The 24,391-nt window shown below is 43.2% G+C and overlaps 1 protein-coding gene across 1 annotated transcript in view; it reads right to left on the bottom strand.

Annotated features, from left to right (window-relative positions):
* Positions 1-5,992, bottom strand: part of LOC124036612 (protein FAM189A2-like) — a 56,078-nt gene extending 50,086 nt beyond the window's left edge. The window contains exon 1 of the mRNA XM_046351416.1: positions 5,399-5,992. Within this exon, the coding sequence (XP_046207372.1) occupies positions 5,399-5,695 (297 nt within the window). The 5' untranslated portion in view covers positions 5,696-5,992. The remainder of the gene's footprint in view (positions 1-5,398) is intronic.
* Positions 5,993-24,391: the final 18,399 nt, after the last annotated feature.

The raw sequence follows: 24,391 nt of genomic DNA, 5'->3' as shown, positions 1-24,391 counted from the left end.
GATATGGCTCTCATAGTTCAGATAACTCTGGTTCTATCTGACACTACCGACACAGGGACTGGAACCACCTTTCATACACACAAGGGACTGGAACCACCTTTCATACACACAGGGGACTGGAACCACCTTTCATACACACAGGGGACTGGAAACACCTTTCATACACACAGGGGACTGGAAACACCTTTCATACACACAGGGGACTGGAACCACCTTTCATACACACAGGGGACTGGAACCACCTTTCATACACACAGGGGACTGGAACCACCTTTCATACACACAGGGGACTGGAACCACCTTTCATACACACAGGGGACTGGAACCACCTTTCATACACACAGGGGACTGGAACCACCTTTCATACACACAGGGACTGGAACCACCTTTCATACACACAGGGACTGGAACCACCTTTCATAGACACAGGGGACTGGAACCACCTTTCATAGACACAGGGACTGGAAACACCTTTCATACACACAGGGACTGGAACCACCTTTCATACACACAGGGACTGGAACCACCTTTCATAGACACAGGGGACTGGAACCACCTTTCATACACACAGGGGACTGGAACCACCTTTCATAGACACATGGACTGGAACCACCTTCCATACACATAGGGACTGGAACCACCTTTCATACACACAGGGACTGGAACCACCTTCCATACACACAGGGGACTAGAACCACCTTTCATAGACACAGGGGACTGGAACCCCCTTTCATATAAACAGGGGACTAGAACCACCTTTCATAGACACAGGGGACTGGAACCACCTTTCATAGACACAGGGACAGGAAACACCTTTCATAGACACAGGGGACTGGAAACACCTTTCATAGACACAGGGGACTGGAACCACCTTTCATAGACACAGGGGATTGGAACCACCTTTCATAGACACAGGGGACTAGAACCACCTTTCATATACACAGGGGACTAGAACCACCTTTCATAGACACAGGGGACTGGAACCACCTTTCATAGACACAGGGGACTGGAACCACCTTTCATAGACACAGGGGACTGGAACCACCTTTCATAGACACAGGGGACTAGAACCACCTTTCATATACACAGGGGACTAGAACCACCTTTCATACACACAGGGGACTGGAACCACCTTTCATATACACAGAAGCACACAGGCCTATATCTGGATTATCTCTATAGTCCCAGTGGGTCAGAGCTCTGGTCTTACAGGGGACTGGAATAGTAGATAGTAGTATGATCCAAGTCGTTTCCAAAACAGGCCTGTTAATTCAAGTACTGACAAACAGTCTCTCTCCAGAGAAGACCAACTGAGAGACTTCTCCTCCTCCTAATACTCTGACCAGATTCTTGTCAAGACAATCCACATGATTAAATCCACTGGTAATAAATGAGCATCTAGTGACAGCACCACTGCAGTGGGTTTTGGGGGATGGAATCTTGCATCTCCCGGTGTGCCTACTCCGTTTGCACATCATCCCCTACATAGCACACTATACTGACCAGAGCCCTATCCCCTACATAGTGCACTATACTGACCAGAGCCCTATCCCCTACATAGTGCACTACATTGACCAGAGCCCTATCCCCTACATAGTGCACTACCCTGCTCATGGGAGTAGAGTGAATAGGACACCATTTGAGACAAAGCCTCTCTCTGCGTCCTCGTCTCCCCTCGTCTCCCCACCCCATCCAGTGGATAATTGACTCAATATGTGTCTGCTGCATAAATATTAATCACGGCCAGATGTGATTCAGCCAGGATTCGAACCAGGGACTGTAGTGACGCCGCTTACACAGAGATGCAGTGCCTTAGACCGCTGCGCCACCGCTGAGCGTATGTAAGTCTCACCACTAACTGGACTGAGCTGCCCTGCATGTCATTGGATTGTTACGGTATGATATCCATTTCAGAGTTTCACCTATAGATTATTGAAGTCCATGTGAAGTATGTTTTCAATTAGGGTTGTTAAGGTTCATCTGAGGTGAATATCGACTTGTGGGAATGTTGTCAAATATAAGGTTGTGTACATTTTGTGTGGATTTTGTCAAAGGTTGTGGGAATGTTGTTTAAAGTTGTTGGAATGTTGTTTAAAAAAGTTGTCTGAAGGCTGTGTGAATGTTGTCTAAGGTTGAACGAATGTTTTCTGAATGTTGTCAGAAGGTTGTGTGAATGTTGTCTAAGGTTGAATGAATGTTTTCTGACTTACTCTGACATAATGAACCAAAGCAGAGAGTGCCTGCTTCCTTCAGCTTCCTGTGAAGGCTACAGCACCACACTTCCCAACAATAACTACAGAGTCACTCAACAGACCACAACTCCCTTACACAGATTTCCTGGAACATGGCAGTATGCTGTGTGAGTCGGTATGTTGGCTGAGGAGTGATTTGCTGGTGGACAATAAAAAAAGGACTTTAAACAGGAGAATTTGCCTTGTTTTTCACACAATATTACTCACTTTTCACAAATGTAGTAGTGCATTGGCCTACTTGACATCTACAAAGACCAAGAGAAGCATACACCACCCTACAGTACTCCCTATAGATCAGTGTGAAAACCCTACAGTACTCCCTATAGATCAGTGTGAAAACCCTACAGTAGTCCCTATAGATCAGTGTGAAAACCCTACAGTAGGCCCTATAGATCAGTGGGAAAACCCTACAGTAGTCCCTATAGATCAGTGTGAAAACCCTACAGTACTCCCTATAGATCAGTGTGAAAACCCTACAGTAGTCCCTATAGATCAGTGTGAAAACCCTACAGTAGGCCCTATAGATCAGTGGGAAAACCCTACAGTAGTCCCTATAGATCAGTGTGAAAACCCTACAGTAGTCCCTATAGATCAGTGTGAAAACCCTACAGTAGTCCCTATAGATCAGTGTGAAAACCCTACAGTAGTCCCTATAGATCAGTGTGAAAACCCTACAGTAGTTCCTATAGATCAGTGTGAAAACCCTACAGTAGTCCCTACAGATCAGTGTGAAAACCCTACAGTAGGCCCTATAGATCAGTGTAAAAACCCTACAGTAGTCCCTATAGATCAGTGTGAAAACCCTACAGTAGTCCCTATAGATCAGTGTGAAAACCCTACAGTAGTCCCTATAGATCAGTGTGAAAACCCTACAGTAGTCCCTATAGATCAGTGTGAAAACCCTACAGTACTCCCTATAGATCAGTGTGAAAACCCTACAGTAGTCCCTATAGATCAGTGTGAAAACCCTACAGTAGTCCCTATAGATCAGTGTGAAAACCCTACAGTAGTCCCTACAGATCAATGTGAAAACCGTACAATATCTCAGAATACTCTTTAATCATTTCACATTCTTGGGAGGAACAAAAAAACAACACAAATTGTGCTCAATCTGTTTGCTACCAGTAGAATCTGCAAAATGTCAGTTTCTCTCCAGAAGTATTTTCTGATGAAAGTGAAAGAGCCTAATATGCCTAACTGAAGTCGTCTGTCACAGTGGCTGAACAGATTACGACTAAACAGTGGCATTATTTTGGGGTTTGGCAGGCCTGGCAGTCACCATTGCATTTAGTCTGAGTAGCAGTATTAGCTAGACAAGCATGTAACCTCTGGGTTAAAGACTTAGAGATTTTAGAGAAGTCAATGTACACTGCACAGTCCCATTTTAAAAGAACAACGATGTTCAATGCTTAATGAACCGTTTATAAGGCCTGTATAGATTCTTAACAAGTGAATCCATACTACTAGTTAGGCCTATGTAAAATGCTTATAACTGGTCCTTACACTGTAGCTCTGTCTTCTCTAAACTCTGTTGTAGACTACACTTGTCTGTCTTCTCTAAACTCTGTTGTAGACTACACTTGTCTGTCTTCTCTAAACTCTGTTGTAGACTACACCTGTCTGTCTTCTCTAAACTCTGTTGTAGACTACACTTGTCTGTCTTCTCTAAACTCTGTTGTAGGCTACACTTGTCTGTCTTCTCTAAACTCTGTTGTAGGCTACACTTGTCTGTCTTCTCTAAACTCTGTTGTAGGCTACAATTGTCTGTCTTCTCTAAACTCTGTTGTAGGCTACAATTGTCTGTCTTCTCTAAACTCTGTTGTAGGCTACAATTGTCTGTCTTCTCTAAACTCTGTTGTAGGCTACAATTGTCTGTCTTCTCTAAACTCTGTTGTAGGCTACAATTGTCTGTCTTCTCTAAACTCTGTTGTAGGCTACAATTGTCTGTCTTCTCTAAACTCTGTTGTAGGCTACAATTCTCTGTCTTCTCTAAACTCTGTTGTAGGCTACAATTCTCTGTCTTCTCTAAACTCTGTTGTAGACTACACTTGTCTGTCTTCTCTAAACTCTGTTGTAGGCTACAATTCTCTGTCTTCTCTAAACTCTGTTGTAGGCTACAATTCTCTGTCTTCTCTAAACTAAAGCATGGGTGACCTGAGATCAGTCTGTTGCAGAGAGAGGGAGAGCATTATAAAGTATTTTAGGAGTCGTGAGGCGATAAGGTTTCTCCTCATAACCAGGTTAGAATCGATGGGTCTGAGAGGAGATGTGTATCAGGCAGCAGGAAGGGATGCTCAACAAGCAATCTGGCATTTTATTACACTTTATATAAACCAAGATGGCGAAAGACCAGGGGTCGTATCCCACAATGACACCCTATTCACTATTATTTAGTGCACTACTTTTGACCAGGGCCCAGAAAGATTACACTATGTAGGGAATAGGGTACAATTTAGGACATCAAACAAGATGGACACCCTGGAGAAATAAATATCAAAGCTCCGGGTTTGGTTCAGAACAAGTAGTCCTACATCAGAATGTGTTTTCCAAGAGAAACATTAGTCACAATGTTCTCTGAGAAAATGTGGGGATTTGAGATTAGCTTCCTGGGGGGTGAAGACAGTCACAGACCAGGAAAGGCCTAGTGGTACTGATGAGTAATAACTAGGCTATAGGCCTTGACCCTGATACTGACATTCATGACAATATGACAGTAGTCATCCCTTATTTGGACTGACTGATTAATAAAGAGACAGATTTGGATTGAAACTTTATTTCTACCAAGTTATTTCTGACAACCAGGTCCACTCACATAGTATCCTACTGCAGGGGTTACCAACATAAACCACCCTAAAATAATGTCACCTGTCAACACACACGTAGCCTTATACTACGGGACAATCTAAAATAGCGTCTAGATACGACACCAGGCTCGAGCACGATCATGTCTGCTTCTGGTGGATTTGATTGGCTAAATCCCCCTAACCAGAGTGTGATTTGCGTAATAGTTCCAGAACTGCTACACTACCTGTTGATAAGAGTAGCTATCATAGACCAAGAACACGGAGAGTCATTCAAATACTGCCATTTTATTAATTCATTATCTGTGGGTGTTGTTAACAAACCTAGAATGCAACTATACTCACTGAAGACCCAGCCCAGAAAGGGCATGAGTTTCGGATGGGTGGAGAGCTACTGAGGGAGAGAGCTCCGAAGGAGAGCGCGACCATGGAGCAGCCGAGAACCAGCTGCAGTAATCCGAGGGAGAGCAGCGGGCGGCCGGGGAGCAGCGCTGGGAGCAGCCTCGACTGAGAACCAGGCATGCGAGAGGCAGATATGCAGCGGGGCGGCCGGATCCGGAACGTCGGGTCTGCCAACTGAGAGGCCAGCGGAACCCTGGTTACAGAGCAACACGATCCGGGGAGAACTACCGGGAGAGACATTGGAGACGCGCAAGCGGAGAAAGGACAGCAAACTACCGAACGTGGATCGAACGTGAACTCCAAGCGAGGAGGCGGTTGATCATTTTAGTTTTGATCCCAGATTAAAGCGGAGATCTGTCAGTTGAGTTCGTGGATTTTAGCGTCATTACGCATGGTCATATCGAGGTGGCTGAGTTTTAAGTTTTAAAATAACTGCTCTCTGTGACCAGAGCTAGGATTGCGTTTCACATATTTTGGCAGAGGCACAAGAAGGGCGGTGGAGGAGAGGCGGGGGTGCGTGGGAATAGGCCACACATCCCCGACCCCGAATGTTATGACCAAGTGTTGAGGGCGGAGAGGGGATATTATGCTGTCAAATGAATCAATGATTTCATTGCTACTTCTGCAGGTAGATTTTATCTTGAGTCAACGCCTTCGTCATTATTTGTACAGAAAATTAATTGATAAAGGAGATTCATTAGGCTACGTCTTATTAATTGTATTTTGATGACAATTTAACGGAATAAAATGTAAATTCATAAACACGAGATTATCTCTCCAGATGATTGCTTTGATGTCGATGTTGTGCTTTCATACAGGAGGTTTAACTAAACACATTCCCCATCGTATATTCATATGGATCTGTCAATATTCCATTCCTTTACTTATATCTGTGCGTATAAAGGCAGTTGTTGTGACATTGTTAGATTACTTGTTAGATATTGCTGCACTGTCGGGAACAAGAAGCACAAGCATTTTTCGCTACACTTGCAATAACATCTGCTAACCGTGTGTATGTGACCATTAACATCTGCTAACCATGTGTATGTGACCAATAACATCTGCCAACCGTGTGTATGTGACCAATAACATCTGCTAACCGTGTGTATGTGACCAATAACATCTGCTAACCGTGTGCATGTGACCAATAACATCTGCTAACTGTGTGTATGTGACCAATAACATCTGCTAACCGTGTGTATGTGACCAATAACATCTGCTAACCATGTGTATGTGACCAATAACATCTGCTAACCATGTGTATGTGACCAATAACATCTGCTAACTGTGTGTATGTGACCAATAACATCTGCTAACCATGTGTATGTGACCAATAACATCTGCTAACCATGTGTATGTGACCAATAACATCTGCTAACCATGTGTATGTGACCATTAACATCTGCTAACTGTGTGTATGTGACCATTAACATCTGCTAACCATGTGTATGTGACCATTAACATCTGCTAACCGTGTGTATGTGACCAATAACATCTGCTAACCGTGTGTATGTGACCAATAACATCTGCTAACCGTGTGTATGTGACCAATAACATCTGCTAACCGTGTGTATGTGACCAATAACATCTGCTAACCGTGTGTATGTGACCAATAACATCTGCTAACCATGTGTATGTGACCAATAACATATGCTAACCGTGTGTATGTGTAACAGTATAATTTTAAACCGTCCCCTCGCCCATACCCGGGCGCGAACCAGGGACCTTCTGCACACATCAACAACAGTCAGCGAACCAGGGACCTTCTGCACACATCAACAACAGTCACCCTCGAAGCATCGTTACCCATCGCTCCACAAAAGCCGCGGCCCTTGCAGAGCAAGGGGAACTACTACTTCAAGGTCTCAGAGCAAGTGACGTAACTGATTGAAACGCTATTTAGCGCACACCGCTAACTAAGCTAGCCGTTTCACATCCGTTACATATGTGACCAATAACATCTACTAACCGTGTGTATGTGACCAATAACATCTGCTAACCGTGTGTATGTGACCAATAACATCTGCTAACCGTGTGTATGTGACCATTAACATTTGATTTGCTCTAATCTCACACTCCCCTACCCTTACAGAGTAACATTTGATTTGCTCTAATCTCACACTCCCCTACCTTTACAGAGCAACATTTGATTTGCTTTAATCTCACACTCCCCTACCCTTACAGAGTAACATTTGATTTGCTCTAATCTCACACTCCCCTACCCTTACAGAGTAACATTTGATTTGCTCTAATCTCACACTCCCCTACCCTTACAGAGTAACATTTGATTTGCTCTAATCTCACACTCCCCTACCCTTACAGAGTAACATTTGATTTGCTCTAATCTCACACTCCCCTACCCTTACAGAGCAACATTTGATTTGCTCTAATCTCACACTCCCCTACCCTTACAGAGTAACATTTGATTCGCTCTAATCTCACACTCCCCTACCCTTACAGAGTGATTTGCTCTAATCTCACACTCCCCTACCCTTACAGAGCAACATTTGTTGAGATGATTGCCTGTAATATGTAAGTCGCTTTGGATAAAAGCGTCTGCTAAATGGCATATATTATTATTATTATTATGTGTAACCTTTTTACACACACAACACTAATGTTAACAGAAGCTGATGTTCTGGTGAAAGAACGTATTAAAATTAGGATAATTTTATTGGTCAATTGGTCCAACACAAGGTCCATCTGAAATTTGACTTCTGCTTTAAACCCAAACCCTCTGAAAGACACACACACACACACACACACACACACACACACACACACACACACACACACACACACACACACACACACACACACACACACACACACACACACACACACACACACACACACACACACACACACACACACACACTGTACATACAGTTGAAGTCAGAAGTTTAGATACACTTAGGTTGGGGTCATTAAAACTAGTTTTTCAACCACTCCACAAATATCTTGTTAACAAACTATGGTTTTGGCAAGTCGGTTAGGACATAAGTAATTTTTCCAGCAATTGTTAACAGACAGATTATTTCACTTATAATTCACTGTTTCACAATTCCAGTGTGTCAGACGTTTACATACACTAAGTTGACTGTGCCTTTAAACAGCTTGGGAAATTCCATAAAATGATGTCATGGCTTTAGAAGCTTCTGATAGGCTAATTGAAATCATTTGAGTCAATTGGAGGTGTACATGTGGATGTATTTCAAGGCCAACCTTCAAACTCAGTGCCTCTTTGCTTGATATAATGGGGAAATCATCCAAGACCTCAGAAAAGAAATAGTAGACCTCCACAAGTCTGGTTCATCCTTGAAAGCAACTTCCAAACGCCTGAGGTACCACACTCATCTGTACAAACAATAGTACTCAAGTATAAACACCATGGGACCCCACAGCCGTCATACCGCTCAGGAAGGAGACGCGTTCTTTCTCCTAGAGATTAACGTACTTTGGTACGAAAATTGCAAATCAATCCCAGAACAACAGCAAAGGACCTTGTGAAGATGCTGGAGGAAACCGGTACAAAAGTATCTATATCCACAGAAAAACGAGTCCTATATCAACATAACCTGAAAGTCCGCTCAGCAAGGAAGAAGCCACTGCTCCAAAACCGCAATAAAAAAGCCAGACTATGGTTTGCAACTGCACATGTGGACGAAGATCGTACTTTTTGGAGAAATGTCCTCTGGTCTGATGAAGCAAAAAAATAACTGTTTGGCCATAATGACCATTGTTATGTTTGGAGAAAAAAGGGGAGGCTTGCAAGCCGAAGAACACCATCCCAACCGTGAAGTACGGGGGTGGCACTTCACAAAATAGATGGCATCATGAGGCAGGAAAATTACGTGGATATATTGAAGCAACATCTCAAGACATCAGTCAGGAAGTTAAAGCTTGGTCGCAAATGGGTCTTCCAACTGGACAATGACCCCAAGCATACTTCTAATGTTGTGGAAAAATGGCTTGAGAACAACAAAGTCAATGTATTGGAGTGGCCATCACAAAGCCCTGACCTCAATCCTATAGAACATTTGGGGGCAGAACTAAAAAAGCATGTGTGAGCAAGGAGGCCTACAAACCTGACTCAGTTACACCAGCTCTGTCAGGAGGAATGGGCCAAAATTCACCCAATGTATTGTGGGAAGCTTGTGGAAGTCTACCCAAAGCGTTTGACCCAAGTTGAACATTTTAAAGGCAATGCTGCCAAATTGAGTGTATGTAAACTTCTGACCCACTGGGAAGGTGATGAAAGAAATTAAAGCTGAAATAAATCATTCTCTCTACTATTATTCTGACATTTCACAGTCTTAAAATAAAGTGGTCATCCTAACTGACCTAAAACAGGGAATTATTACTCGGATTAAATGTCAGGAATTATGACAAACTGAGTATAAATGTATTTGGCTAAAGTGTATGTAAACTTCCGACTTCAACTGTACATACACTATATAAAAGTATATAGTCACCCCTTCAAATTAGTGGATTCGGCTATTTCAGCAACACAAGTTGCTGACAGGTATATAAAATCACACAGCAATTTCCATAGACATACAGTACATTGGCGGTAAAATGGCTTTACTGAAGAGCTGTGACTTTCAATGTGGCACCGTCATAGGATGCCACCTTTCCAACAATTCAGTTCTTTAAATTTTTGCCCTGCTGGAGCTGCCCTGGTCAACTGTAAGTGCTGTTATTGTGAAGTGGAAACGTCTAGGAGCAACAACAGCTCAGCCTCGAAGTGGTAGGCCACACAAGTTCACAGAATGAGACCGCCGAGTGCTGAAGCCCGTAGCGCGTAAAAATAATCTGTTCTCGGTTGCAACCCTCACTACCGAGTTCCAAACTGCCTCTGGAAGCAACGTCAGCACAGGAACTGTTAGTCTGGAGCTTCATGAAATGGGTTTCCATGGCAGAGCAGCCGCACACAAGCCTAAGATCACCATGCGCAATGCCAAGTGTCGGCTGGAGTGGTGTAAAGCGCACCGCCATTGGACTCTGGAACAGTAGAAATGCGTTCTGTTGAGCGATGAATCACGCTTCACCATCTAGCAGTCCGACGGACCAATCTGGGTTTAGCGGATGCCAAGAGAACGCTACCTGCCCGAAATGCATAGTGGCAACTGTAAAGTTTGGTGGAGAAGGAATAATGGTCTGGGGCTGTTTTTCATGGTTCGGGAAATTGTTACGCTACAGCATACAATGACATTCTAGATGATTCTGTGCTTCAAAATTCGTGGCAACAGTTGAAACAGGGAAGGCCCTGTTTCAGCATGACAATGCCCCGTGCACAAAGTGACGTCCATACAGAAATTATTTGTCAAGATTGGTGTGGAAGAACTTGATTGGCCTGCACAGAGTTCTGACCTCAACCCTATCAAACACCTTTGGGGTGAATTGGAACGCAGACTGCGAGCCAGGCCTAATCGCCCAACATCAGTGCCCAACCTCACTAATGCTCTTGTGGCTGAATGGCAGCAAGTCCCCGCAGCAATGTTCCAACATCTTGTGGAAATCCTTCCAGAGAAGAGAGGAGGCTCCTGTGGCAGCAGAGGGGGGACCAACTCCATATAAATACACACAATTTTGGAATGAGATGTTCGACAAGCAGGTGTCTACATACTTTTGGTCATGTGGTGTACATACACACATACAGGACCAGGCAGAGGTTTGGACACACCTACTCAATCAATAGTTTTTCTTTATTTGTACTATTTTCTACATTGTAGAATAAAAGTGAAAACAGCAAAACTATGAAATAATACATATGGAATCATGTACTAAAGAAAAAGTGTTAAACAAATCTAAATATATTTACATTTGAGATATGTCAGAGTAGCCACCCTTTGCCTTGATGAGAGCTATGCATATTCTTGGCATTCTCTCAACCAGCTTCATGAGGTAGTCACCTGGAATGCATTTCAATTAACCGGTGTGCCTTGTAAAAGTGAATTTTTGGAATTTATTTCCTTCTTAATGCGTTTGAGCCAATCAGTTGTGTTGTGACATGGTAGGGATGGTATACAGAAGATAGCCCTATTTGGTAAAAGACCAAGTCCATATTATGGCAAGAACAGCTCGAATAAGCAAAGAGAAACTACAGTCCAATATTCATTTAATTAAGAAGACTCTGGCCTTCTAGGCAGAGTTCCTCTGTCCAGTGTCTGTGTTATTTTTACCCCTCTTAATCTTTTATTTTTATTGGCCAGTCTGAGATATGGCCTTTTCTTTGCAACTCAGCCTAGAATATCAGCATCCCGGAATCACCGCTTAACTGTTGACATTGAGACTGGTGTATAGCGGGTAATATTTAATAAAGCTGGCAGTTGAGGACTTGAGGCGTCTGTTTCTCAAACTAGACACTCTAATGTACTTGTCCGCTTGCTCAGTTGTGCACCGGGGCCTCCCACTCCTCTTTCTATTCTGGTTAGAGCCAGTTTGCGCTGTTCTGTGAAGGGAGTAGTACACAGCGCTGTACGAGATCTTCAGTTTCTTGGTAATTTCTCGCATGGAATAGCCTTCATTTCTCAGAACAAGGATAGACTGACGAGTTTCAGAAGAAAGGTCTTTGTTTCTGACCATTTTGAGCTAGTAATCGAACCCACAAATGCTGTTGCTCCAGATACTCAACTAGTCTAAAGAAGGCCAGTGTTATAACAGTTTTAAGCTATGCTAACATAATTGCAAAAGGGTTTTCTAATGATTAATTAGCGTTTTCAAGTGATACATTTGGATTGACTTACACAATGTGCCATTGGAACACAGGAGTGATGGTTGCTGAAAACACACCTGTGTAGATATTCCACAAAAAAATCTGCTATTTCCAGGTACAATAGTCATTTACAACATTAGCAATGTCTACACTATATTTCTGATAAATGTATGTTATTTTAATGTACAAAAAATGTGCTTTTCTTTCAAAAACAAGGACATTTCTATGAGGTCATTTCTATGAGGTAGTGTATATACTGTATATGTATATTATATACACACACTGAAAGTACACAGAGTATACTAAACATTAGGAACACCTTTCTAATATTGAGTTGACACTTTTGTGTGACAAAACATCCTCAATTTGTTGGGGAATGGACTCTACAAGATGCCGAAAGCGTTCCACAGGAATGCTGGCCCATGTTGACTCCAATACTTCCCACTGTTGTGGTCAAGTTGGCTGGATGTCCTTTGGGTGGTGGACTATTCTTGATACACACAGGAAACTGTTGAGCGTGAAAAACCCAGCTGTGTTGCAGTTCTTGATACACTCAAACCGGTGTGCCTGGCACCTACCCGTTCAAAGACACTTAAATATTTTGTCTTGCCCATTCACCCTCTGAATGGAACACATACACAATCCACGTCACAACTTGAGTCATAACTGTCTCAAGGCTTAAAAATCCTTCTTTAACCTGTCTCCTCCCCTTCATCTACACTGATTGAAGTGGATTTAACAAGTGACATCAATAAGGAATCATAGCTTTCACCCGGATTCACCTGGTCAGTCTATGTCGAGCAGGTGTTCCTAAAGTTTTGTACACTCAGTGTATATACAGTGCCTTCAGAAAGTATTCATACCCCTTGACTTATTCCACATTTTGTTGTGAACAGCCAGAATTCAAAATGGTTTAAATATATTTTTTAAATCTCACCCATCTACACAGAATACCCCATAATAACAAAGTGAAAACATTTTTTTTTATAGAAAATTTATTGAAAATGAAATACAGAAATACTTACACCTCTGAGTCAATACTTTGTAGAATCACCTTTGGCACTGAATACAGCATTGAGTCTGTCTGGGTAAGTTTCTAAGACCTAGATTGTGAAACACATGCCTTTTTATGTATTTATTATTCTTCAAGCTCTGTCAAATTGGTTGTTGATCATTAACAACCATTTTCAGGTCTTGCCAAAGATTTAAGCAGATTTAAGTCAAAACTGAAACTCGGCCACTCAGGAACATTCACTGTCTTCTTGGTAATCAACTGTGCTTACCTCCATTCCATTTCTTTTTTATGCTGAAAAACTCCCCAGTCCTTAACAATTACAAGCATACCCATAACATACAGCCACCACTATGCTTGAAAATATGGAGAGTGATTGTAACGGCGGATTGCTGTGGACGAAGGAGAGGACCAAAGAGCAGCGTGGTTAGTGTTCATCATGTTTAATAAAGACGATAAACGTGAACACTACAAAATACAAAACAACAAATGTGAAAAAAACGAAACAGTTCTGTCTGGTGCAGACACACAAAGACAGAAGACAACCACCCACAAAACCCAACACAAAACAGGCTACCTAAATATGGTTCCCAATCAGAGACAATGACTAACACCTGCCCATGACACAACATAGAATGCCCACTCAGCTCACGTCCTGACCAACACTAAAAAAAAGAAAACACAAAAGAACTATGGTTAGAATGTGACAGTACCCCACCCAAGGTGCGGACTCCGGCCGCAAAACCTGAACCTATAGGGGAGGGTCTGGGTGGGCATCTGTCCACGGTGGCGGCTCTGGCGCAGGATGTGGACCCCACTCCACCACAGTCTTTGTCCGCTTTAGTGTCCTCCTAGGAACGGCGACCCTCACCACCGACCTTGGACTGGCAACCCTACTAAAGGGCCCCACTGGACTGAGGGGCAGCTCGGGACTGAGGGGCAGCTCGGGACTGAGGGGCAGCTCAGGACTGGGGTAGCTCAGGACTGAAGGGTAGCTCAGGACTGGCTGACTGGCAGCTCCTGGCTGGTTGGCTGGCGGCTCTGGCAGCTCCTGGCTGGCTGGCGGCTCTGGCAGCTCCTGGCTGACTGACGGCTCTGGCAGCTCCTGGCTGACTGACGGCTCTGGCAGGTCCTGGCTGACTGACGGCTCAGGACAGACTGGCAGCTCTGGACAAGCGGGAGACTCTAGCAGCTCTGGACAGTTGGGAGACTCTAGCAGCTCTGGACAGGCAGGAGACTCTAGCAGCTCTGGACAGGCGGGAGCACCTGTAGACAAAGGACGGAGAGACAGCATGGTGCGGGGGGCTCCCACCGGAGGGCTGGTGCGTGTAGGTGGCACTGGATAGACCGGACCGTGAAGGCGTACTGGAGATCTTCAGAGCAGGGCTGGCACCATCCACCCTGGCTGGATCTTCACCCTAGCCCAGCAGATGTGGGGAGCTGGGATGTAGCGCACCGGACTAAGCACGCGTACTGGGGACACCGTGCGTTCCACTGCATAAAACGGAGGCCTGGTGCGTGAGGCTGGCACAGTCTTCACCAGACGACTAGCACGCACCTCAGGACGAGTATGGAGAGCTGACCCAGGTGCCATCAAATCCCGACACGCTCCGTCAGGCGGATGTCGTGCCTCATGCACCAACACAGCACCTCCCTCATAACTATCTCCTCCAATTTCCCCATTAACTCCTTCACTGTCTCTGCTTCGCTCACCACCGCCCTAACCGGCTCTGGTTCCTTACGGGAAACAGGGGGAATTGGCTCAGGTCTGACTCCTGACTCTGCCACACTCTCCCTGTGCCTCCCCCCAATACATTTTTGGGGCTGCCTCTTGGGCTTCCAGCCGTGCTGCTGTGCCAGCTCCTCGTAATGCCGCCTCTCTGCAGCTCTGCTTTGGGGCGGCGATATTCCCCTGGCTCTGCCCAGGGTCCTTTTCCGTCCTACTCATCCTCCCATGTCCATGAGTCTTGTGATTCTGGCCGCTGCTGCTGCTGTTGCTGCTGCTGCCCGTTACCATGCCGCTTGGTCCTTGGTTGGTGGGTGTTTCTGTAAGGGTTTTCCTCCTCTTCGTTTGAGGAGGAGAAGCGAGAAGGATCGGAGGAAATACTAGGCCATAGAAATCCCAAAATCGTAGAAAAGCAAACAGACTGCCCACCCCAACTCACGCCTTGACCATACTAAATAACGACAAAACAAAGGAAATAAAGGTCAGAACGTGACAGTGATACACAATAATGTGTTGTATTGGATTTTTGCAGTATTACTTTAGTGCCTTGTTGCAAACAGAATGCATGTTTTGGAATATGTTTATTTTTTTTCACACTGTGAATTAGGTTAGCATTATGGAGTAACTACAATATTGTTGATCCATCCTCAGTTTTCTCCTATCACAGCCATTCAACTCTAACTGTTACCATTGGCCTCATGGTGAAATCCCTAAGCGGTTTTCTTCCTCTCTGGCAACTGAGTTAAGAAGGACGCCTGTATATTTGTCTGGACTGGGTGTAGTGATAAACAATCTAAAGTGTAATGAATAACTTCACCAGGCTCAAAGGGATATTCAATGTCTGCCTTTTTAATTTGTACACATCTACCAACAGGTGCCCTTCTTTGCAAGGTATTGGAAAACCTCCCTGGTCTTTGCGGTTTCAAATTTTTCAGTTGAAATTCACTGCTCGACTGAGGAACCTTACAGATAATTGTATGTGTGGGGTACAGAGATGAGGTAGTCATTAAAACATAATTTTAAACTCTATTATTGCCATGCAACTTATTATCTGACATGTTAAGCAAATATTTACTCCTAAACTTATTTAGGCTTGCCATAAGAAAGGGGATGAATACTTACAGACTCAAGAAATTTCAGCTTCTATTCTTTAATTAATTTGTAAAAATAATTACATTGACATTAAGGGGTATTGTGTGTAGGTCGGTGACAATAACATTTATATTTAATCCATTTCAAATTCAGGCTGTAACACAACAACATCTGGAAAAAAAAGTCAATGCATATATATATATATATATATATATATATATATATATATATATATATATATATATATATATATATATATTATATATATTTCTAAACTGTGTGGCTCGAGCCCTGAATGCTGATTGGCTGACATCCGTGGTATATCAGACCATATATGACGGGTATGACAAAACATTTCTTGTTCCTGCTCTAATTTCATTGGTAACCAGTTTATAATAGCAATAAGGTGCCTCGGGGGTTTGTGGTATATGACCAATATACCATGGCTAAGGGCTGTGTCCAGACACAGTGTCTTGCCTAAGAACAGCCCATAGCCATGGTATATTGGCCCTGTACCACACCTCCTATACCACACCCTCTATATATATATATATATATATATATATATATATATATATATATATATTGGAAACATAAACTGATGAAAATAGTTTATGGATGGTACTATATTTTAATATATTTCACAATGGTTCATTGTGTCTGTGATAAGAAACACGAACAGAAGGAGTTCTAAACAGAAGGTGTTCCAAACAGAAGGAGTTCCAAACAGAAGGAGTTCCAAACAGAAGGAGTTCCAAACAGAAGGTGTTCCAAACAGAAGGTGTTCCAAACAGAAGTAGTTCCAAACAGAAGGAGTTCCAAACAGAAGGAGTTCCAAACAGAAGGTGTTCCAAACAGAAGGAGTTCCAAACAGAAGGAGTTCCAAACAGAAGGAGTTCCAAACAGAAGGAGTTCCAAACAGAAGGTGTTCCAAACAGAAGGTGTTCCAAACAGAAGGTGTTCCAAACAGAAGGAGTTCCAAAGAGAAGGAGTTCCAAACAGAAGGAGTTCCAAACAGAACGTGTTCCAAACAGAACGTGTTCCAAACAGAAGGAGTTCTAAACAGAAGGAGTTCCAAACAGAAGGAGTTCCAAAGAGAAGGAGTTCCAAACAGAAGGAGTTCCAAACAGAAGGTGTTCCAAACAGAAGGTGTTCCAAACAGAAGGTGTTCCAAACAGAAGGTGTTCCAAACAGAAAGAGTTCCAAACAGAAGGAGTTCCAAACAGAAGGAGTTCCAAACAGAAGGAGTTCCAAACAGAAGGTGTTCCAAACAGAAGGTGTTCCAAACAGAAGGTGTTCCAAACAGAAGGTGTTCCAAACATAAGGTGTTCCAAACAGAAAGAGTTCCAAACAGAAGGAGTTCCAAACAGAAGGAGTTCCAAACAGAAGGTGTTCCAAACAGAAGGAGTTCCAAACAGAAGGTGTTCCAAACAGAAGGAGTTCCAAACAGAAGGAGTTCCAAACAGAAGGTGTTCCAAACAGAAGGTGTTCCAAACAGAAGGTGTTCCAAACAGAAGGAGTTCCAAACAAAAGGTGTTCCAAACAGAAGGAGTTCCAAACAGAAGGTGTTCCAAACAGGTGTGCCACCGTGCTTCTACACCTGCATTGCTTGCTGTTTGGGGTTTTAGGCTGGGTTTCTGTACAGACCTTTGTGACATCAACTGATGTGAGAAGTGCTTTATAAATACATTTGATGAATTGATTGATTTGATTGATAAGAACAAGTTCTTCTTTACAATGATTATTGAAGTGGAGGGATGGTTGATGGTAATATTTCATATTTCATGGCCTCTCCTGAAGAAACACCAGATCAAACTCCCCCTGATGGTTCAGTTGTCACTGCAGTATCAGATAGGGCACCAAGGTCTGTTAATAGCGTCTCAGACAGTGCAGGTAAGTGCAATATAACAGTTTCCATGTGTTTGACTCCGTTCCATTTATTCCATTCCAGACATTACAATGAACCCGTCCTCCTATAACTCCCCCCACTACCCTGCACTGTCTGAGATGCTACAACTAAAGGAAAGGGGGATACCTAGTCAGTTGTACAACAGAAAGGGAAAGGGGGGTACCTAGTCAGTTATACAACAGAAAGGGAAAGGGTGATACCTAGTCAGTTGTACATCAGAAAGGGGGATACCTAGTCAGTTATACAACAGAAAGGGGGATACCTAGTCAGTTATACAACAGAAAGGGGGATACCTAGTCAGTTATACAACAGAAAGGGGGATACCTAGTCAGTTATACAACAGAAAGGAAAGGGGGATACCTAGTCAGTTATACAACAGAAAGGAAAGGGGGATACCTAGTCAGTTATACAACAGAAAGGGGGATACCTAGTCAGTTATACAACAGAAAGGAAAGGGGGATACCTAGTCAGTTATACAACAGAAAGGAAAGGGGGATACCTAGTCAGTTATACAACAGAAAGGGGGATACCTAGTCAGTTATACAACAGAAAGGAAAGGGGGATACCTAGTCAGTTATACAACAGAAATGGGGATACCTAGTCAGTTATACAACAGAAAGGGGGATACCTAGTCAGTTATACAACAGAAAGGAAAGGGGGATACCTAGTCAGTTATACAACAGAAAGGGGATACCTAGTCAGTTATACAACAGAAAGGGGGATACCTAGTCAGTTATACAACAGAAAGGAAAGGGGATACCTAGTCAGTTATACAACAGAAAGGGGGATACCTAGTCAGTTATACAACAGAAAGGAAAGGGGGATACCTAGTCAGTTATACAACAGAAAGGAAAGGGGGATACCTAGTCAGTTGTACAACAGAAAGGAAAGGGGGATACCTAGTCAGTTGTACTACAGAAAGGGGGATACCTAGTCAGTTATACAACAGAAAGGAAAGGGGGATACCTAGTCAGTTATACAACAGAAAGGGGGATACCTAGTTAGTTATACAACAGAAAGGGGGATACCTAGTCAGTTATACAACGGAAAGGAAAGGGGGATACCTAGTCAGTTATACAACAGAAAGGGGGATACCTAGTCAGTTATACAACAGAAAGGAAAGGGGGATACCTAGTCAGTTATATAACAGAAAGGAAAGGGGGATACCTAGTCAGTTGTACAACATAAAGGAAATGGGGATACCTAGTCAGTTATACAACAGAAAGGGGGATACCTAGTCAGTTATACAACAGAAAGGAAAGGGGGATACCTAGTCAGTTATACAACAGAAAGGGGGATACCTAGTCAGTTGTACAACAGAAAGGAAAGGGGGATACCTAGTCAGTTATACAACAGAAAGGAAAGGGGGATACCTAGTCAGTTGTACAACAGAAAGGGGGATGCCTAGTCAGTTATACAACAGAAAGGAAAGGTTGTACAACAGAAAGGAAATGGGGATACCTAGTCAGTTGTACAACAGAAAGGAAATGGGGATACCTAGTCAGTTGTACAACAGAAAGGGGGATACCTAGTCAGTTATACAACAGAAAGGGGATACCTAGTCAGTTGTACAACAGAAAGGGGGATACCTAGTCAGTTATACAACAGAAAGGGGATACCTAGTCAGTTGTACAACAGAAAGGGGATACCTAGTCAGTTATACAACAGAAAGGAAAGGGGGATACCTAGTCAGTTGTACAACAGAAAGGGGATACCTAGTCAGTTATACAACAGAAAGGAAAGGGGGATACCTAGTCAGTTGTACAACAGAAAGGAAAGGGGATACCTAGTCAGTTGTACAACAGAAAGGGGGATACCTAGTCAGTTATACAACAGAAAGGGGGATACCTAGTCAGTTATACAACAGAAAGGAAAGGGGGATACCTAGTCAGTTATACAACAGAAAGGAAAGGGGGATAAGGAAAGGGGGATACCTAGTCAGTTATACAACAGAAAGGGGGATACCTAGTCAGTTATACAACAGAAAGGGGGATACCTAGTCAGTTATACAACAGAAAGGGGATACCTAGTCAGTTATACAACAGAAAGGGGATACCTAGTCAGTTATACAACAGAAAGGGGGATACCTAGTCAGTTATACAACAGAAAGGAAAGGGGATACCTAGTCAGTTATACAACAGAAAGGGGGATACCTAGTCAGTTATACAACAGAAAGGGGGATACCTAGTCAGTTATACAACAGAAAGGGGGATACCTAGTCAGTTATACAACAGAAAGGAAAGGGGATACCTAGTCAGTTATACAACAGAAAGGAAAGGGGGATACCTAGTCAGTTGTACAACAGAAAGGAAAGGGGGATACCTAGTCAGTTATAAAACAGAAAGGAAAGGGGGATACCTAGTCAGTTGTACAACAGAAAGGGGGATGCCTAGTCAGTTATACAACAGAAAGGAAAGGGGGATACCTAGTCAGTTGTACAACAGAAAGGAAAGGGGGATACCTAGTCAGTTGTACAACAGAAAGGGGATACCTAGTCAGTTATACAACAGAAAGGGGGATACCTAGTCAGTTGTACAACAGAAAGGGGGATACCTAGTCAGTTATACAACAGAAAGGGGATACCTAGTCAGTTGTACAACAGAAAGGGGGATACCTAGTCAGTTATACAACAGAAAGGAAAGGGGATACCTAGTCAGTTGTACAACAGAAAGGGGGATACCTAGTCAGTTATACAACAGAAAGGAAAGGGGATACCTAGTCAGTTGTACAACAGAAAGGAAAGGGGGATACCTAGTCAGTTGTACAACAGAAAGGGGGATACCTAGTCAGTTATACAACAGAAAGGGGGATACCTAGTCAGTTATACAACAGAAAGGAAAGGGGGATACCTAGTCAGTTATACAACAGAAAGGAAAGGGGGATACCTAGTCAGTTATACAACAGAAAGGGGGATACCTAGTCAGTTATACAACAGAAAGGGGGATACCTAGTCAGTTATACAACAGAAAGGGGGATACCTAGTCAGTTATACAACAGAAAGGGGGATACCTAGTCAGTTATACAACAGAAAGGAAAGGGGGATACCTAGTCAGTTATACAACAGAAAGGGGGATACCTAGTCAGTTATATAACAGAAAGGAAAGGGGGATACCTAGTCAGTTGTACAACAAAGGAAATGGGGATACCTAGTCAGTTATACAACAGAAAGGGGGATACCTAGTCAGTTATACAACAGAAAGGAAAGGGGGATACCTAGTCAGTTATACAACAGAAAGGGGGATACCTAGTCAGTTGTACAACAGAAAGGAAAGGGGGATACCTAGTCAGTTATACAACAGAAAGGAAAGGGGGATACCTAGTCAGTTGTACAACAGAAAGGGGATGCCTAGTCAGTTATACAACAGAAAGGAAAGGGGGATACCTAGTCAGTTGTACAACAGAAAGGAAAGGGGGATACCTAGTCAGTTGTACAACAGAAAGGGGGATGCCTAGTCAGTTATACAACAGAAAGGGGGATACCTAGTCAGTTGTACAACAGAAAGGGGGATACCTAGTCAGTTGTACAACAGAAAGGGGGATACCTAGTCAGTTATACAACAGAAAGGAAAGGGGGATACCTAGTCAGTTGTACAACAGAAAGGGGGATGCCTAGTCAGTTATACAACAGAAAGGAAAGGGGGATACCTAGTCAGTTGTACAACAGAAAGGAAAGGGGGATACCTAGTCAGTTGTACAACAGAAAGGGGGATACCTAGTCAGTTATACAACAGAAAGGGGGATACCTAGTCAGTTATACAACAGAAAGGAAAGGGGGATACCTAGTCAGTTATACAACAGAAAGGAAAGGGGGATACCTAGTCAGTTATACAACAGAAAGGGGGATACCTAGTCAGTTATACAACAGAAAGGGGGATACCTAGTCAGTTATACAACAGAAAGGGGGATACCTAGTCAGTTATACAACAGAAAGGGGGATACCTAGTCAGTTATACAACAGAAAGGGGGATACCTAGTCAGTTATACAACAGAAAGGAAAGGGGGATACCTAGTCAGTTATACAACAGAAAGGGGGATACCTAGTCAGTTATACAACAGAAAGGGGGATACCTAGTCAGTTATACAACAGAAAGGGGGATACCTAGTCAGTTATACAACAGAAAGGAAAGGGGGATACCTAGTCAGTTATACAACAGAAAGGGGGATACCTAGTCAGTTGTACAACAGAAAGGAAAGGGGGATACCTAGTCAGTTATACAACAGAAAGGAAAGGGGGATACCTAGTCAGTTGTACAACAGAAAGGGGGATGCCTAGTCAGTTATACAACAGAAAGGAAAGGGGGATACCTAGTCAGTTGTACAACAGAAAGGAAAGGGGGATACCTAGTCAGTTGTACAACAGAAAGGGGGATACCTAGTCAGTTATACAACAGAAAGGGGGATACCTAGTCAGTTGTACAACAGAAAGGGGGATACCTAGTCAGTTATACAACAGAAAGGGGGATACCTAGTCAGTTGTACAACAGAAAGGGGGATACCTAGTCAGTTATACAACAGAAAGGAAAGGGGGATACCTAGTCAGTTGTACAACAGAAAGGGGGATGCCTAGTCAGTTATACAACAGAAAGGAAAGGGGGATACCTAGTCAGTTGTACAACAGAAAGGAAAGGGGGATACCTAGTCAGTTGTACAACAGAAAGGGGGATACCTAGTCAGTTATACAACAGAAAGGGGGATACCTAGTCAGTTATACAACAGAAAGGAAAGGGGGATACCTAGTCAGTTATACAACAGAAAGGAAAGGGGGATACCTAGTCAGTTATACAACAGAAAGGGGGATACCTAGTCAGTTATACAACAGAAAGGGGGATACCTAGTCAGTTATACAACAGAAAGGGGGATACCTAGTCAGTTATACAACAGAAAGGGGGATACCTAGTCAGTTATACAACAGAAAGGAAAGGTACCTAGTCAGTTATACAACAGAAAGGGGGATACCTAGTCAGTTATATAACAGAAAGGAAAGGGGGATACCTAGTCAGTTGTACAACAAAGGAAATGGGGATACCTAGTCAGTTATACAACAGAAAGGGGGATACCTAGTCAGTTATACAACAGAAAGGAAAGGGGGATACCTAGTCAGTTATACAACAGAAAGGGGGATACCTAGTCAGTTGTACAACAGAAAGGAAAGGGGGATACCTAGTCAGTTATACAACAGAAAGGAAAGGGGGATACCTAGTCAGTTGTACAACAGAAAGGAAAGGGGGATACCTAGTCAGTTGTACAACAGAAAGGGGGATGCCTAGTCAGTTATACAACAGAAAGGGGGATACCTAGTCAGTTGTACAACAGAAAGGGGGATACCTAGTCAGTTATACAACAGAAAGGGGGATACCTAGTCAGTTGTACAACAGAAAGGGGATGCCTAGTCAGTTATACAACAGAAAGGAAAGGGGGATACCTAGTCAGTTGTACAACAGAAAGGGGATGCCTAGTCAGTTATACAACAGAAAGGAAAGGGGGATACCTAGTCAGTTGTACAACAGAAAGGAAAGGGGGATACCTAGTCAGTTGTACAACAGAAAGGGGGATACCTAGTCAGTTATACAACAGAAAGGGGGATACCTAGTCAGTTATACAACAGAAAGGAAAGGGGGATACCTAGTCAGTTATACAACAGAAAGGAAAGGGGGATACCTAGTCAGTTATACAACAGAAAGGGGGATACCTAGTCAGTTATACAACAGAAAGGGGGATACCTAGTCAGTTATACAACAGAAAGGGGGATACCTAGTCAGTTATACAACAGAAAGGGGGATACCTAGTCAGTTATACAACAGAAAGGGGGATACCTAGTCAGTTATACAACAGAAAGGAAAGGGGGATACCTAGTCAGTTATACAACAGAAAGGGGATACCTAGTCAGTTATACAACAGAAAGGGGGATACCTAGTCAGTTATACAACAGAAAGGGGGATACCTAGTCAGTTATACAACAGAAAGGAGGATACCTAGTCAGTTATACAACAGAAAGGGGGATACCTAGTCAGTTATACAACAGAAAGGGGGATACCTAGTCAGTTATACAACAGAAAGGAAAGGGGGATACCTAGTCAGTTATACAACAGAAAGGGGGATACCTAGTCAGTTATACAACAGAAGGGAAAGGGGGATACCTAGTCAGTTATACAACAGAAAGGGGGATACCTAGTCAGTTATACAACAGAAAGGGGGATACCTAGTCAGTTATACAACAGAAAGGGGGATACCTAGTCAGTTATACAACAGAAAGGAAAGGGGGATACCTAGTCAGTTATACAACAGAAAGGGGGATACCTAGTCAGTTATACAACAGAAAGGGGGATACCTAGTCAGTTGTACAACAGAAAGGGGGATACCTAGTCAGTTATACAACAGAAAGGAAAGGGGGATACCTAGTCAGTTATACAACAGAAAGGGGGATACCTAGTCAGTTATACAACAGAAAGGAAAGGGGGATACCTAGTCAGTTATACAAC

The sequence above is a fragment of the Oncorhynchus gorbuscha genome, linkage group LG05 (genome assembly GCF_021184085.1).
Source record: "Oncorhynchus gorbuscha isolate QuinsamMale2020 ecotype Even-year linkage group LG05, OgorEven_v1.0, whole genome shotgun sequence".
Lineage (NCBI taxonomy): Eukaryota > Metazoa > Chordata > Actinopteri > Salmoniformes > Salmonidae > Oncorhynchus > Oncorhynchus gorbuscha.
This window is presented reverse-complemented; position numbering and strand designations above follow the sequence as displayed.